Raw genomic sequence first — 14,253 nt, 5'->3', positions numbered from 1 at the left:
ATGTTACTATTGAGCTCGGTAGATTCACATAAATACTTGTAGGAGCCTGGCTCAAAATGACCTTGTAATAATGCTAACGTTACAGCCAGACACGCTATAATGAGGACCAAGGTAATTTTGAAAGGTTAAGTTTATAATGGAAAAATTCAAACAAACACAGGCTCTGGTTCCAATTACACTGCGTTTCCCACCCTCAAACAACAAAAGAGGAAGTACAGAGCTAACTTTTTATTCCCCTTCTGAAATCCACAGACCTATCTAATGAATATAGATATACTATGTTTAGTGCTCAGTTTTTTAGCCATGAAGCACCTTGCTTTTTGTTTCATTCATTCTAAAAGGGGAAGTGTGGAGTTAGGATGAGGTAAACTTTCAGATATATTTTTTGTAATTTGTATTAAATGTAGAAAACCCCTCCCTCTTTTTTTTTTTTTTAAAAAACTGACCACATAAGCCGATGTATGTAAGACTAAGCAGAAGCCTCCCAGTAGAATCGCCAGTGGACTGAAAAAACAGAACGTTTGCAAGTGGCTCATGGGAATCTTAATATGGCTTAATACGGTAAGGGGCATACCTGCAATGCAAATCACTCCCATTTCAGCACATTATATGGCTGCATACCAAGAGTGTGTATGTATAGGCTAGTTTAGTGATACTCAGAAACAGGTTGACAGTGTCTTTTTCCCTTCTCATGCTGCAATCTGATAAGATTTATTTTAATATCACTGTATGTTTCAAGAAGCAGGTTTTTACATGAACTGTCCTTCCATGCGTGGTGGTAAACAGCTGGATTAACAGCTCAACTGACATTTCCCGATCGTTTTCAAGATCTGGATCATCCTGTTGATCATCCACAAACAATGACTCACACATTCCTTCTCTGGAGATGCAAAGGGAGATAAAAATAGTAGGGAATCATTTTGCACAATAAGATAATGTGTGTCTCTGTGGATCTTTAAAACAATTTAGTTGTTTTTTCTCAGCCAAGACAAAATAAATTGGCCTACAGCGCTGCTGTCAAGCATTTTTTGTACAAGCCAATTTGCTAAAACATTTCATGCAAATTAGGTTATGGCATAAATGCCTTAATTTATGATTATTAATTTATCTTTAATTGTGATGAACATCCAAGTGAAACGGATTTTTCAAATGTAAAAATGTAGGGTGGAGAATTGGTTCAATCCACTGGTTGTTGATTGGATGGAGGCAGTTTTGAAAGTGAACTTGCAGTCGATTGTTAAAAACGGGCGGAGTTTAAGCGGACTAAATGATTGTAGACGGTTTTAGAGAACTTTGACATTTCACTGTAAGATGGAGTTTTGTCATCTGGATTAAAAATTATGATCTTAAAATAAATAAATACAATTAATAAAAATGATACATGCACAAATGTATCGTTCACAATAAAATCAATAGCTAGTGTGAATTTCCGTTTCATGCCAAATAAAGCTTTCTTTACTGTGCAGACACTGGTTACACTTTATTTTGATAGTCCATTTTACTATCGAACTTTGCAACTACATGTTGTTTCATTATGTTCAGCCTAGTTTCATTATCATGGACTTTTAATTTGTTTTCATGTTCATAATGTGTTCCTTTGTTCAGTTTTCCCGCTCCTCATCATTAGTTAATATGTGTCATCTGTGTTCTATTAATCATCCTCATTTGTGTTTGCTATATAAGTTGGTCCCTCACATTCATTCTCTGTCTGGTCACTGTTATGTGTAAGTGTGTTGCTCAGCCTGTTTACCTGTCTCCTGGATTATCATCAAACATTGTATTGCAAATCATCTTCTTTCTCTGCCTTCCTGCATCCCACTATGACACATGTCAGCTAACTTAATTTGGAACTACATGTCAAGTAACTCTCATTAGAGTATTAGTAGACTGTCAGGGTTAGGATTAATAAGTTGACATGCAGTTGCATTACTTATAGTCTATAGTAGGTAGGCTATGTCTGTTGAGAGGAGCATACAAAGTGTTACTAAGCAGATAGTCTACTAATAGATTAATGACTTGTAGTTGCAAAGTTACTTGTAGTTAGAATGTATAATGTGGACCATTGAATTAGAGTGTGTTACCAATGCACCTTTTTCAAATATCTGTGAATATGTGAAGACAGTGGTATTCCGCACATATGTGTTCTACTGAGATTTTTAATAGATGAGAATGGCTTTCCCTGTGTGTCATGCACAAAGAATTAAAGTTTTTTTTCTTCCCACAAACAGAGAAGGAAAATTAAACTCTTTATTCATCCTGCTCATTCTGAGGAAGAAATTATTAGCATCAATGCTTTTACCATATGAAGCCAACACCCTGGGATAAGGTAACGACACACAGAGCTTTTGACATTCAGGGGCAATTCTACCAAAGGTATGAGGAAATGCTTCCCACAGGGGTCTCACATTATGACCTTTGCCCACCCACCTCATCCCTCATGAAGCCCTGAGTGATGTTATAGTGCTAACAGCTGCTGTAGCTTCCATTAATTTCTGTTACTGCTGTTAAGGACTTTAAGAGAAATCGGAGAACAAACTATGTGTGTCGTCATTTCGAACAAAACCAGGTCAAAATTATATTCATTTCAGGAGTCCAAAACGAACTTTCAGAAAAGTTCACTCCAGCTGGTAAATTCCTTTGAATTATCATTGGCTTGTGACGATGGTGTCCTGCAGATTTGCCTTGGACAGCATTAGGAGGAGCAGGCCCTTACAATCAGAGCATGCTACACAACTCCTTGTCCAAGCGCTTGTTCTATCCAGACTGGACTATTGCAATGCTCTCTTGGCTGGTCTTCCAGCTTGCTCTGTTAAACCTCTGCAACTGATCCAGAATGTTGCAGCAAGACTGGTCTTTAACGAGCCGAAAAGAGCACACGTCACACCTCTCCTCACTGTGGCTATTTCTCACAGCAAGAAGACAAACGTTGTTTCAGGAGAGGCTGAGGGCAGCAAAACGAAACACTGCTGAAAAAAATAGCTCCGTCTGGCGCGTGCAATGATGACACAGTGAATAGTGCCGATCCTCTCTGACCAATCAGCAGTCTGCAGTGTTTCACGTCACATTTTAGTATCGCCTCAGCCCGCTTAGAACCTTGCCGGAGGGGATACGAATAAAAAGTACCCGAAAGCAGGTACAGGTACAACTTTTACACAGTGGAAAACCAAACAAAGGCGAGTCGAGTCGAGCTGGTACTGTGTAGTGGAAAAAGCGCCATAACTGGAACTAGTTTCAGCACTTGCATATTGTTGCCCTATTTGTTTGGATTGCTTCCATTGTTCTCCTCATTTGTAAGTCACTTTGGATAAAAGCGTCTGCTAAATGATTAAGGGCCAGATTACTAACAGCTTGTGCCAGAGCAAACCCTCTATTGGCGTTAAAAACTACTATCAGGATTTAATAAAGACACACAGTGAAAAATGAGTGCTGAAAGGCGTGGACAGCGGCTGAACTAATTGCAAATGCATTTGTAGGAGTTTCCTTTTCAAACACAAAATTTATGGGAGGAGAATATTTAAATGACTAATGCAAGGTGATTTACTAATGTTTGCACTCGTCAACTTACTGGTGTTTGCGCCATTAAACCAGACGCTAACTGGTAGATTGCGTTGGTCATTATGTAAATGATCCAGCTGTGTCTGTGTTCTTTAATTTGTGCATCGTCAGTAGGTCACGCACAGAACCTTCCATTCCCATCAGCGCTTTTATGGGATTCGGCTCTCGCGCTAAATTGCCCTGTTTAGTAAATCTGGCCCTAAGTGTAAATGTAATAGTTAGGTGTGGCTCTGAGGCTCTGCCTTTTTTTACTTAAAAATCTTCTCAATTTAATTGCTTCTCTTTAGGGTTGAGGTCAGACACAAATAAAAGCATAGGTTTATTGGGGCCCTTAATAAGTTGGTGGAGTTGGCAATATTGGACAGCCTGGCTCCACCCTCCTACGTACTTCCGCTCAATTTTCATTTTCCTTCAGTACTACGTCTGGGATTCTGCTGTAGTCTTTGATTTTCTCCGGTCAATTTTTTACCGGGCCAATCAGCAAACAGAGGGAGTGGCTAAGAACGATGACGTTGATGTTGTGCGTTATTTTGAGTTGTAGTTCAGTAATGACAACGGAGAAAGATGCGAGCGAAGCCAAACCAGGTCTTGATATTCGGCAGCGTTGCCATAACGGACCGTTGTGGCAATGCTGCCGAATATCAAGAAGTTAAAGCCGGAGCAAGAACAGTCTTTGCTTAGTTTTGTTGGTGGCCATGATGTTGTGGCCCTCCTCCCCACGGGGTTCGACATGACATATGTCACGACCAAAAGTTAGCGATTGGTTATGGCAGATCCAGAGTAACTCTGGGTAGATCCAATAGTTTTAGACTTCAATAGAGTACCCGCCTACAAGGAAGTTAACGCTTGTTAATGGAGCGGTGCCAGACTCTATGTATAAATGAAATGTACGAGAGTCTGGTGGGACCAGGCGAAATATTGGACACGAAATTTCACAATTTGTTTGTAATCATTGTTGAACCGCACCTCCCTTAAATTAATTGAAATAAGGCCAGAGGATGTCCAGTATGAGATGCCATGTTTATAGTACTGTTAGACCAGCAGGAATGTGTTATTGGGGTTTGGGAGGGAACAGTTGCTGTAATTTGAGTGGACTTCAGCTCAAAGTTGGTCTCAGTGGACACCTTTCAGCCAGCATTTCACTGAGCCCAGATGCATTTGGGCGAATCCGATCCCTTTCAAATCTTTCATTGATGCACGGTTGCCGCCTTGGGCCGCTATCAGAGCGATTCATGCAGCTGTGTGACAGCCTGACGCAGTGATTGGGATGTGTGTGCTGAAGACATAGTCTCAAACAGGAAGCCTGTGCTAATCATTCACAGATGGCTGCAGCGCCGAGGCCTGGGCTTCGTCATGGTGCATGTTTGTGATTTATTCGGCTGTTACTGTGGAAGGGGGCCGTGGCAGAGGGGCTGAACTCAGGGCTGGATGGGGGTGGGCAGTTTAGTTAAGCCGTCTCCCCTTCAGTCATGGTGGGATTCGGAAGGTCTCATGTTTACTAGAACGCCAAGGACCTCTAAATATGACGATCCCCTAGCAAGGGGCCCCCTTCCTAAAATATCAAAGCAGCTAAGTTTCCATGTACAAATTCTCATTTATACCGAGTAAGAAAATTATCAAGTGTGATAGTATAAAGACAATGTTGTTTGTAAAATAATTTGCAATATATTATATTATCATTGTACTAATGCCAAAATTTTGTTTTTCAAAACTTATATGAAAAACAAGAATGTACTAAAATAAAATACTATATTGATGGCAGAATATCTCTTTTCTACTGGCTATTACATTAAGAAGAGATATGAAACTTAAGAGAAAACTAATTATTTTTATTGAGCAAAGATGCATTAAATTGATCAAAAGTGACTGTAAATGCATTATTAATGCTAAAAAAAGATTGATCTTTTACACAATATATATATATATATATATATATAAATTTTTATTTTTTATTTTTTTTTTTAGCATTATTTACCATCAAATTAACAGTTTTTTTTAACTATCTTTTGATCCATGAATGATCCTGAAAAAGTAAAAAAAAAAAAAACTGTTAAACAGCTTTTCAACATTGATAATAAGTCAATGTTACCTGAGCATCAAATCATCATATTAGAATGATTTCTGAAAGATCATGTGACACTGAAGACTGGAGTAATGATGATGAAAATTCAGCTGTGACATCACAGGAATAAATGTAAATAAATTGTTCAACAATATATATATATATATATATATATATATATATATATATATATATGCATCACAATTAATCTCATGATTTCTGACCTTAAATAAGCAGAATCAAGTGCATTAAATAATTATTATGTTAAACCTTCATACCTTGTTAACGTTGGCAGCCCTACAAACGCATGTTAAAACTGTTTTGGACCACCTAGCTAGCACCTCCTTACAGACCCCAATTTGAAAGCCCTTAGAAAACTGGAGCAAGCTTTGTATGAATGAAGGCCATCCCTATAGTGATTGAAAGAGCTTCTACCTCACACTTGGCAGATAGATCGCATCGACCCCTACCAACATCTGGGCTCAGTGAAATGTGCTTAGGATGAAATGTGCCACATTAGCAAGGGCATTTAATCATTCCAATGGTTAGTGTGCCATTGTGTCCTAGTATAAGCTGAGTCATGGCCCCTCTGGCCTGATATCTGATCATCGCTGGGTGAAACACAAACATTCAACACAGATCCCAGAGCTGTTTATGTAGAAATCATGAAAATCTTGGACAGATTTGGTCTGAGAGAGTAAAGTAAAAACAGCAACCATAATTATAGCTCTGTAATTCAGACAAAGCCTTATCTTTTATTATGCCACAATACAGCTGTGAACTTTTGTCCAAGCTACAAATAGCCTTAAGGGACGTGTTTTGCAAAACCTGGTGGTAGACCAACAAAGTTACTCCTATTTCTATCTTGTTTCAGGGGAAATTGGAGGAATGACACTGAAAGATTTAAAATCGACAGCCAAAGTTCTCAACTAACCCACACCATGATCTTGATCTAACCCATTTCAGCACCGAGACATATGCAAATTAATGCTTCTCTCCTCCACCCTGCTCTGTGCAGGCTGGTCTTCCTCTGTTCTTTGGTGACATAATCCTAATTTTAGCCCACACCCCTGAAGCTTTTTCTCTCTCACTTTCTCTCCGATGTGAGTCAATGAATTCCATTTGCACTATTTTTCGTCGGATTCACTCCAGAACAATGGTGGCTCCTCCCTCTACCCGGACACATGTGAAATTCCCAAGGTCGTCCTGCATCCAACACTAATAACGAAACCTCCCTGATTACTGTCACGCTTTCTTGGCGTGGCATGAAGTGTCGCTCCCACTCAACCATCCTTCTCTCGAAGCAGACAGAACTCAGAGAGCCAGAGTGACTCACCAGGACTGTCCGTTACGAGGAACGCCAGCTGCTAACAACGGAAAAGATTTCAGTCACAACATATGTTTTGAGACATCAAAGTGTTCAACGTCAAGCTTTAGGCTTGGGATAAAATGTAATCACTACAAAACATAGTTGAGACAGAAATTATATGGTGCAGAAGTTAGACATAATCATACAGTCAAGTCAAGTAAACAAACAAAATACACAATATGCATATTTCTGAGTAACCCTTGTGAAAAAGACAATATACTTCAATACAATAAAATTGACCTCTTTTTCACAAGGGATGATTCCATACTGGAGCTTGCGGACTTGTTTGGAGTCAGTTTTGTTGGTGTGAAAACCATTTTCCAACATGAACAATGATATCGCAGAAGTTAAAACCAAAAAAAAAAAAAAACACTGTGAAAGCAGGAATGGATCAGAATCGAGCTGTAGTTTGTTAAAACCACCACATTGTGCATTAATGTTTAGCATTAAACTACTATTAAACACATTTAGCCTTAAAATACAGGTTGTGACAATGGGACAATCCATTCTGCTGTTTTAGTGGTCAATAAACTAAATGAAGCCAGACCATAAGTTCTCTGACTCAAGCAGCAAGTTGATTTAAACCATACACGCTCATCTCAGTCTCAATCATGACTCACTTTGGCAACATTGACTGCTTGGGCACAAGGAAATGTTTAAGTCAGAATATTGAATTTTCTTATAGTAAATAGATGTTGTTTTAATAAGATGGAGTCATATGGCCTATGGCTCTTCCTGTCAAGCTATATTATAAACAGCCATATACAATTTCTGGCATCATTCATTGTGCACATGTGAGCCATAATTAACATTCACAGGGAGGAAACCTTTCTATTTACAGATCAAAAAAGTCTGAGATCACATTAAAATCTTTTTTTTTAAGCATTTTATTTTCAAAGTGTTTATTTATTTTATTTTATTTATAAACATTTCTATTTTACATTTTTTTAATTATTAGCTTTTCATCAACTCACAAATTCCCCCATGGACAAAAGGGGGAATAAAATGTTTGCATATAGAGGAATGAAGAACATTTTTCAAGCGAACACAATGTTTTTAGTGGGAAAGCAAACATTTTTCAAGCGAACACAAAGTTTCTCGAAGGGAACAAAAACATTTTGTCAAAGAACACAAAAGTTACTTGTGGGAACGCAAAGTAAACACTTTGTGTGCGAATGCTACATTTCTTGTTGGGACGCAAACAGTTTCTTGTGTGAACGCAAACATTTTGCAAACGAACGCTATGTTCCTCAGGGGAACGGAAACATTTTGCGAGCGAACGCAAAGTTTCTCGGGAACACAAGTTTCTTGTGGGAACGCAAACATTTTGCAATCGAACACTACGTATCTCGGGGGAACGCGAACAGTTTATCAGGGGAACGCAAACACTTTCTCTGGGGAATGCAAATTTGTGTGTGCAAACGCAAAGTTTCTCTTGAGAACGTGAACTTTTTGTGAGAAAACGCTACGTTTCTCGGGGGAACACAAGCCTTTTTGCGAGCAAATGCTACGTTTCTCGGGGGAAAGCAAACAATTTGCAAGCAAACGCTGCGTTCCTCGTGCGAACGTAATCATTTTGTGAGCGAACGCAAAGTTTCTCAGGAGAACGCAAACATTTTGCGAGCGAATGCTACATTTCTCAGGGGAACGCAAACATTTTGCGAGCGAATGCTACATTTCTCAGGGGAACGCAAACATTTTGTGTGCGAACGAAAGTTTCCCATGTGAATGTAAACATTTTGCGAGCAAACGCTACGTTTCTTGGGGGAACGCAAACATTTTGCGAGCAAATCCTACGTTCCTCAGGAGAACGCAAAAAACGTTGCATGCGAACGTAAAGTTTCTTGGGAGAATGCAAAGCATTTGCGGGAGAGTGCAAAAGCACTGAAATAATTTTCCCTCCCATCTAATTTTTTTCCCCCTACTATAAAGAGAGTGAGACACAATTGCAGTGTTCAAAATGGCGGACAAAGCTGACCTTCCTCACTAATATGTATTAAAAAAAAGTGCTTTGACTTTTAATAATTTGTTATATATCTGTAGTCTCTCCAATTATCCACATTTGTTAGTGGTAAATTAAAAAAAAAAAACTTTTGGTGAGCACCAAGTATAAAAACCTTAGTACAGAGTGCACTGTTAATGGTCCACTGCAAGCACTATGTCAGAATGTACAGTGAACGGACAGCCAGTATGTCAAGGCTGTATATTTATGACCCTCCCTGCGACCTGCATCAAACAGGGAGATCAGGGTAAACGTTTTGCCCTGCCGCCACTAGCCTATTACTCTGACCCATAATCCATCCATCTCACAGAACAGCAGAACTCCTGAGCCAAACCACAGCAAAACCGTGCAACACTCAAAACCTAAGCAGAGAGGAAAAAAAACAGGGGTGGCACAGGGAACGCCTCCTTCACTGTATTTACAAACACAGCTGCTGCCATGGGACTCCTGATGAGGGCCTGACAGAAAAGGGGACCCTTATAGTCATGCTGGCAGCACCAAAACATGTTTATTTCCAGTGTTGAGGGACACACGCATTTAAGAAGAGTTACAAGGAGATTCATTTACTCTGCAGTCCAGATGGAGGAGTAAACAAACTCATGCCAACATTCTGGGCATACCGTGGGGCCACTGGGAGGGACCTATGGGGATCCACACACACTAGTAAACACTTTAATAACACTCGCACATTGAGACACACTCTGTGCCACTAAATTGCAGTGTTCAAAATGGCGGACAAAGCTGATCTTGCTGTTGGTGTGCAAAACTTAAAAGCTCTTTATGACATGCATACAACTGCATAATAAATTCGTGATACAACCAATATCATTGTGCATTGTTAAAGAGTAAACTTTCCCCTAAGTCTACCAACATATTTTCAAGTTTAAGTTTGAATCATTCCGGGGACAAAAAGCTCTTGAATAAATGTTTTATTTATAAATATTTTATAAATGCACGATCAGCTCTTTTCTATCTAACATCTAAAGTGAGAAATTTGGGAGGGAAAAGAAAGAGAAAAGTGTGACGTAGTGACGCTCCAGGGCGGTGTTCTCACGTTTCTAAAAAGAAAAAAAAAGAGAGGAAAAAAGAAAGGAGGAAAAAAAGCAAACACTGCTGTGGTAGCCTACTACATCTGGAATACAGAGACTTGTGCTTTGAGAATCTATAGTGGCCGGATCACATAGTAAACGCAACCTAGTGTTTTCTTCCTGCTCTCTTTCGCTTTTAAAGGATTTTTAATCTCTCCCTCACCTGTAAGTTTGAGAACTATGGTTTTCTTTTTTCTTTAGTTCATTTATGGAATATTAACTTCGTCATTTCAGGAGATTCAACCACGTTTTATGTAGGCTATTATTATTATTTTCCATTTGAAGATCTCCTTGCTCACCGTTTAGCCTCTTGTCTTTTTTCACGGGAAGTTTGCTGTTTCATTCAAAGTTTATTATGATGATTATTAGTACGATATTATGTTTTTTTAGAGGTTTGTTTTTAATTTATAGTAATAGTATTCATAGTATTTGCATTGCTTGTCTTAACAGGCTTATTTTAAAATGAGCACATCTTAAACTGCAGTCGCAGTTGCTGGCTGAGTTTTACAATAACGGGTCTGGATGAAAACAAACGCTGCTTAGGAATGTTTTGCCTCCTTTGCCTATTGTCTGTTTGAGAAATCTGCTTCAATTCGTACTCCATAATAATTGTATTTGTTTAATGTTGGCCAGCCTCTCATAATCTTTACTTTCAGATGGGGAAAAAAACTTGAGTAACATATTGATAAACAGTTTAGACGTGACGAAAAAAAGGCGGCACCTCGAGAGAGAGAGAAAAAGTGACGTGACTGGATTGTATGTGTGATTGTGAGGATGTTTTTTCTGATAAATAATAGACATTTAGACAGCTTTTCAAACAATGCAGTGTGATTAGTGTAATTATTAACGTAATGTATCCTAAAAACAGATGTATTCAATTAAAATGTAGAAGAAGAAAGAGAGAAAATAGACAGACTTGTAGGGGTGTTTGGGTCGAGATGAGTTTGACAGCAGCGCAATCTGGTGACCAGATGTGGAACTGCACGAGTAAAACGCTGCCCATTATAAAGTGTGTATTTTTTAACTTTCTTTTTCTGTTATTCTAGACAAGCCCCCAAAATGCTGGCCATTCTGCTTGCAACGTTAGTCTTGCATCTGACGGACCTTATCATTCTCTTCGTTTCCACATGTGCTAATGTGAGTATCATTTTTGTGGTCTGATTCGCTTTTGCATGATTGTATTGGGTCATAGTTTTTAGGTGGAATTTTGTGAACGATTGGTTTATGTGTAGATATAATCATATGGGTGTTTTTTTTTTTAAACAGGCCTGGAGAAAACATGGAGATGCAAGTTATGACCTCTGGTATAACTGCGCACAAAGTAATGGAGCTTATCGCTGCCATGGGACTGGTGATGCAGGTGAGTTAAGTGAATGTAAGGTAAAAATCATTGTCTTTGAATACCTAGATGGTTTGTTTACATTTTTGACGGACTTGTGTTCGGCGGTACAATGTTCATTGCATTATTGACAGGAATAGTTCACCCAAGAATTTAAATTCTGTCATCACTTACTCACACTCAAGCTGTTCCAAACCTGTATGAATTTCAAACACAAAAGAAGTTATTTTGAAGAATGTCATTAACCAAACAGTTACTGACAGAAACATTTTTTTTCCCCACACTATGGAAGTCAATGAGGCCCATTAACTGTCTGGTGTCCGACATTCTTCAAAATATCTTGTTTTGTTTTCAACAGGTTTGCAAAAACTTGAGGGTGAGTGAAGGATGAACTATCCCTTTAAAAATTACATAAACTTCCATAAGTTCCATATCTGTACCTCAATGAAATGTGTTCTTCTACGAGAAACCAAATGACAAAAGAATAGTAAATTAGTAAAAAAGCAGCTAAGGTAACAAAAGTAAAAGACTATAAAATCTACGCAAGTGTATAAATGGTCCCAATGTGCTGGCCAGAAGTAATTTTCTTTATTGTTTACGTCTGTTGTGTTTCTCTACAATCTGTCAGATTGGCGTCAAGCAGTGCAGGCGCTCATGGTCCTCGCCACCATTTTCTCCCTGATCTCCTTCATCATCTTCCTCTGCCAGCTCTTCACTCTCGTAAAGGGAGGTCGCTTCTTTTTCACGGCCGTCTTTCAGGTCCTCGCCAGTGAGTATTTCCTTCCCTGGTCTATTACATCCCATTTCACCTGTCCCTGCGGAAGGACCCCCATCTACATGTTTATATTGTCTCTCTCTTTCACTCTCTCCCGTAGGTCTGTTCGTGATGAGCGGGGCCATCATCTACACGGTGATGGGTCCAGAGTGGAAAAATGACAGTGAGACGTACGGTTACGCTTTCGTCCTGGCTTGGCTGGCCTTCCCTCTCACGCTCATTAGTGGCTTCATTTACATTGTCCTGAGGAAGAAAGAATGAGAGTTCAGCCCTCAGGGATTGTGCTAGAACTGAGAACACTACTCAGCTGACAGACTCTAACCAAACGGCCGTCTCCTCCAGGCCTGAATATTTAGACCTAATGTGATCAACCAAAACTGACAGTTCATGAAGATTCAATACAGAGAAGACACAATGGTTGTCTTTGGCTGGCGAGCCTATTTATATCACTTTTTTGTAAATAGTAATGCTATGACGCGTCAATGAAGGCCCTGACTTTTTAAAGTTTTACTCAAGGAGGAGAGATATAGGAAAAGTATAAATCTTTTTGTTTGTTTGTTTTGCATTGTGTGTTATAACCCATTTCCAATATCTTGTTTTTAAATGTCATAATAAAGTGTATTCTCTAAGGGAGTTTGTTGATGTCGACTTGAAATTTTTCTTATATCCAAATTCCAGAAGTGTGTTGTTTTGTTTGTTGAAATTTTTGAAATTATGCCATGTATTTACCATTGCCGAACTTTATAGCTAGATATGGTACATATTGACTCATATGTTGTGTTAAATCTCACCAAAACATTTTATAGATCATATATTACCTTATGAGATGCCTTCATTCTATATTAATTTTGTTTTGTTTTGTTTTAAGAAAAAAATAAATATCCTTTTTTTTTCCTTGTCTCAATTTTCAATACTTCAGATGAGGCTGCCTCTGAAATCACATACATCATATAAGTTAGTAGGTACTTATTTTGAATAAGTGATTACTTCCCAACTGCAATATGTTCTATATATTCTATATGAATGTGTGCAGTATGAATGAAATCCGGACGTACTACATTCGCCACGTTGTCATTATCATGTGACCTACCAGCGACTGTTGCGTCACTTCACTGACATTTATAAATCCTCTCCTGTGGCCTCATGGGATAGTAAAGTGTCCATCATATGTACACTTCAGAATTTTACCGGAAGAAGAAGGTCATCCATGGATGGTGCTTTTTTGCCTACTTTTTTATGAGTACTGTGAATACTGCTTTTGTAACATACTGTTTTTCACCTACTATATAGTAGGTAAGTATGTGATTTCGGATGCAACCCAAGGTGGGCACAGTTAGCTGTGAGGTGCTAAGTAACTTATACAGTAATAGTGGTATTATTATATTATAGTGGTAGTTATCCATTGGTGTCCAGATAGAAGTAAAATCAGATCCAAAGAACGCAGATCCACAGCAAAGCAATATGGTGCTCAACAAGGAAATTAATAAAAAAAGGGGAAAAAAAATTACGGCTCCAAAAATGTGAAAAATTTAATGGTATAGACGCACACACAGGTGGTAATGTTTCGAGCACGTAGGCTCTTTGTCAGACAGATAGATAGTGCAATGTAGAAAAGTTTGAAAAGCAAAGCAAACGTCTCCCAAAAGGAAGCACAGATTCTGAGGTCAGGCTTTCTGTCAGAGAAGGAGAAAAACAGATGTGACACAGTGATGACTTTTCATGCAGTGTATGTGAGTGCTGAGTATCAGAAACGCAAACGTAAGTAAACTCAGTGTTTAAAAGTTTTGATCAGATGAATGTAGTTATTGACAGAACTAACCCTAACACAACTATCATTATTTTTAAATGGACTCTGAGAAAAAAAGGTCCAAAGGCTGTCACTGAGTCAGTGCCCTTTCAAAAAGGAGGCCTACTAAATATGTATGCTTTAGGAAGTAATATAGAATGTAGGGGAGACATGGTTGTAAAATGGGGAGAGTTGTAACACTATCAATTTAACCAATTAAAGATAAGATAGGAGTCATGTGATCCCTTCAGTGTTTTCCTATTTCCTATGATCACGC

At 38.7% G+C, this 14,253-nt stretch overlaps 1 protein-coding gene across 2 annotated transcripts; it reads left to right on the top strand.

Moving 5' to 3' along the window:
• Positions 1 to 487: 487 nt before the first annotated feature.
• Positions 488 to 13,081, top strand: pmp22a (peripheral myelin protein 22a). Of its 2 annotated transcripts, none has more exons than XM_077211799.1 (5): positions 488 to 561; positions 11,123 to 11,213; positions 11,343 to 11,436; positions 12,044 to 12,184; positions 12,291 to 13,081. In XM_077211799.1, the coding sequence occupies exons 2-5, from the start codon at positions 11,136 to 11,138 to the stop codon at positions 12,449 to 12,451; spliced, it is 474 nt and encodes a 157-aa protein (XP_077067914.1). In that variant the 5' UTR covers positions 488 to 561; positions 11,123 to 11,135; the 3' UTR covers positions 12,452 to 13,081. The 2 variants fall into 2 exon arrangements, with proteins under 2 accessions (XP_077067914.1, XP_077067913.1); XM_077211798.1 differs by lacking the exon at positions 488 to 561 and adding an exon at positions 10,066 to 10,241.
• The last annotated feature ends 1,172 nt before the right edge of the window (positions 13,082 to 14,253 follow it).

The sequence above is a fragment of the Siphateles boraxobius genome, unplaced genomic scaffold (genome assembly GCF_051911475.1).
Source record: "Siphateles boraxobius isolate OS27281-9 unplaced genomic scaffold, OSU_SipBor_1 66, whole genome shotgun sequence".
In the NCBI taxonomy this organism is placed as follows: domain Eukaryota; kingdom Metazoa; phylum Chordata; class Actinopteri; order Cypriniformes; family Leuciscidae; genus Siphateles; species Siphateles boraxobius.
The sequence above is the reverse complement of the archived record's forward strand: the minus strand, read 5'-3'. Positions and strand labels throughout refer to the sequence as shown.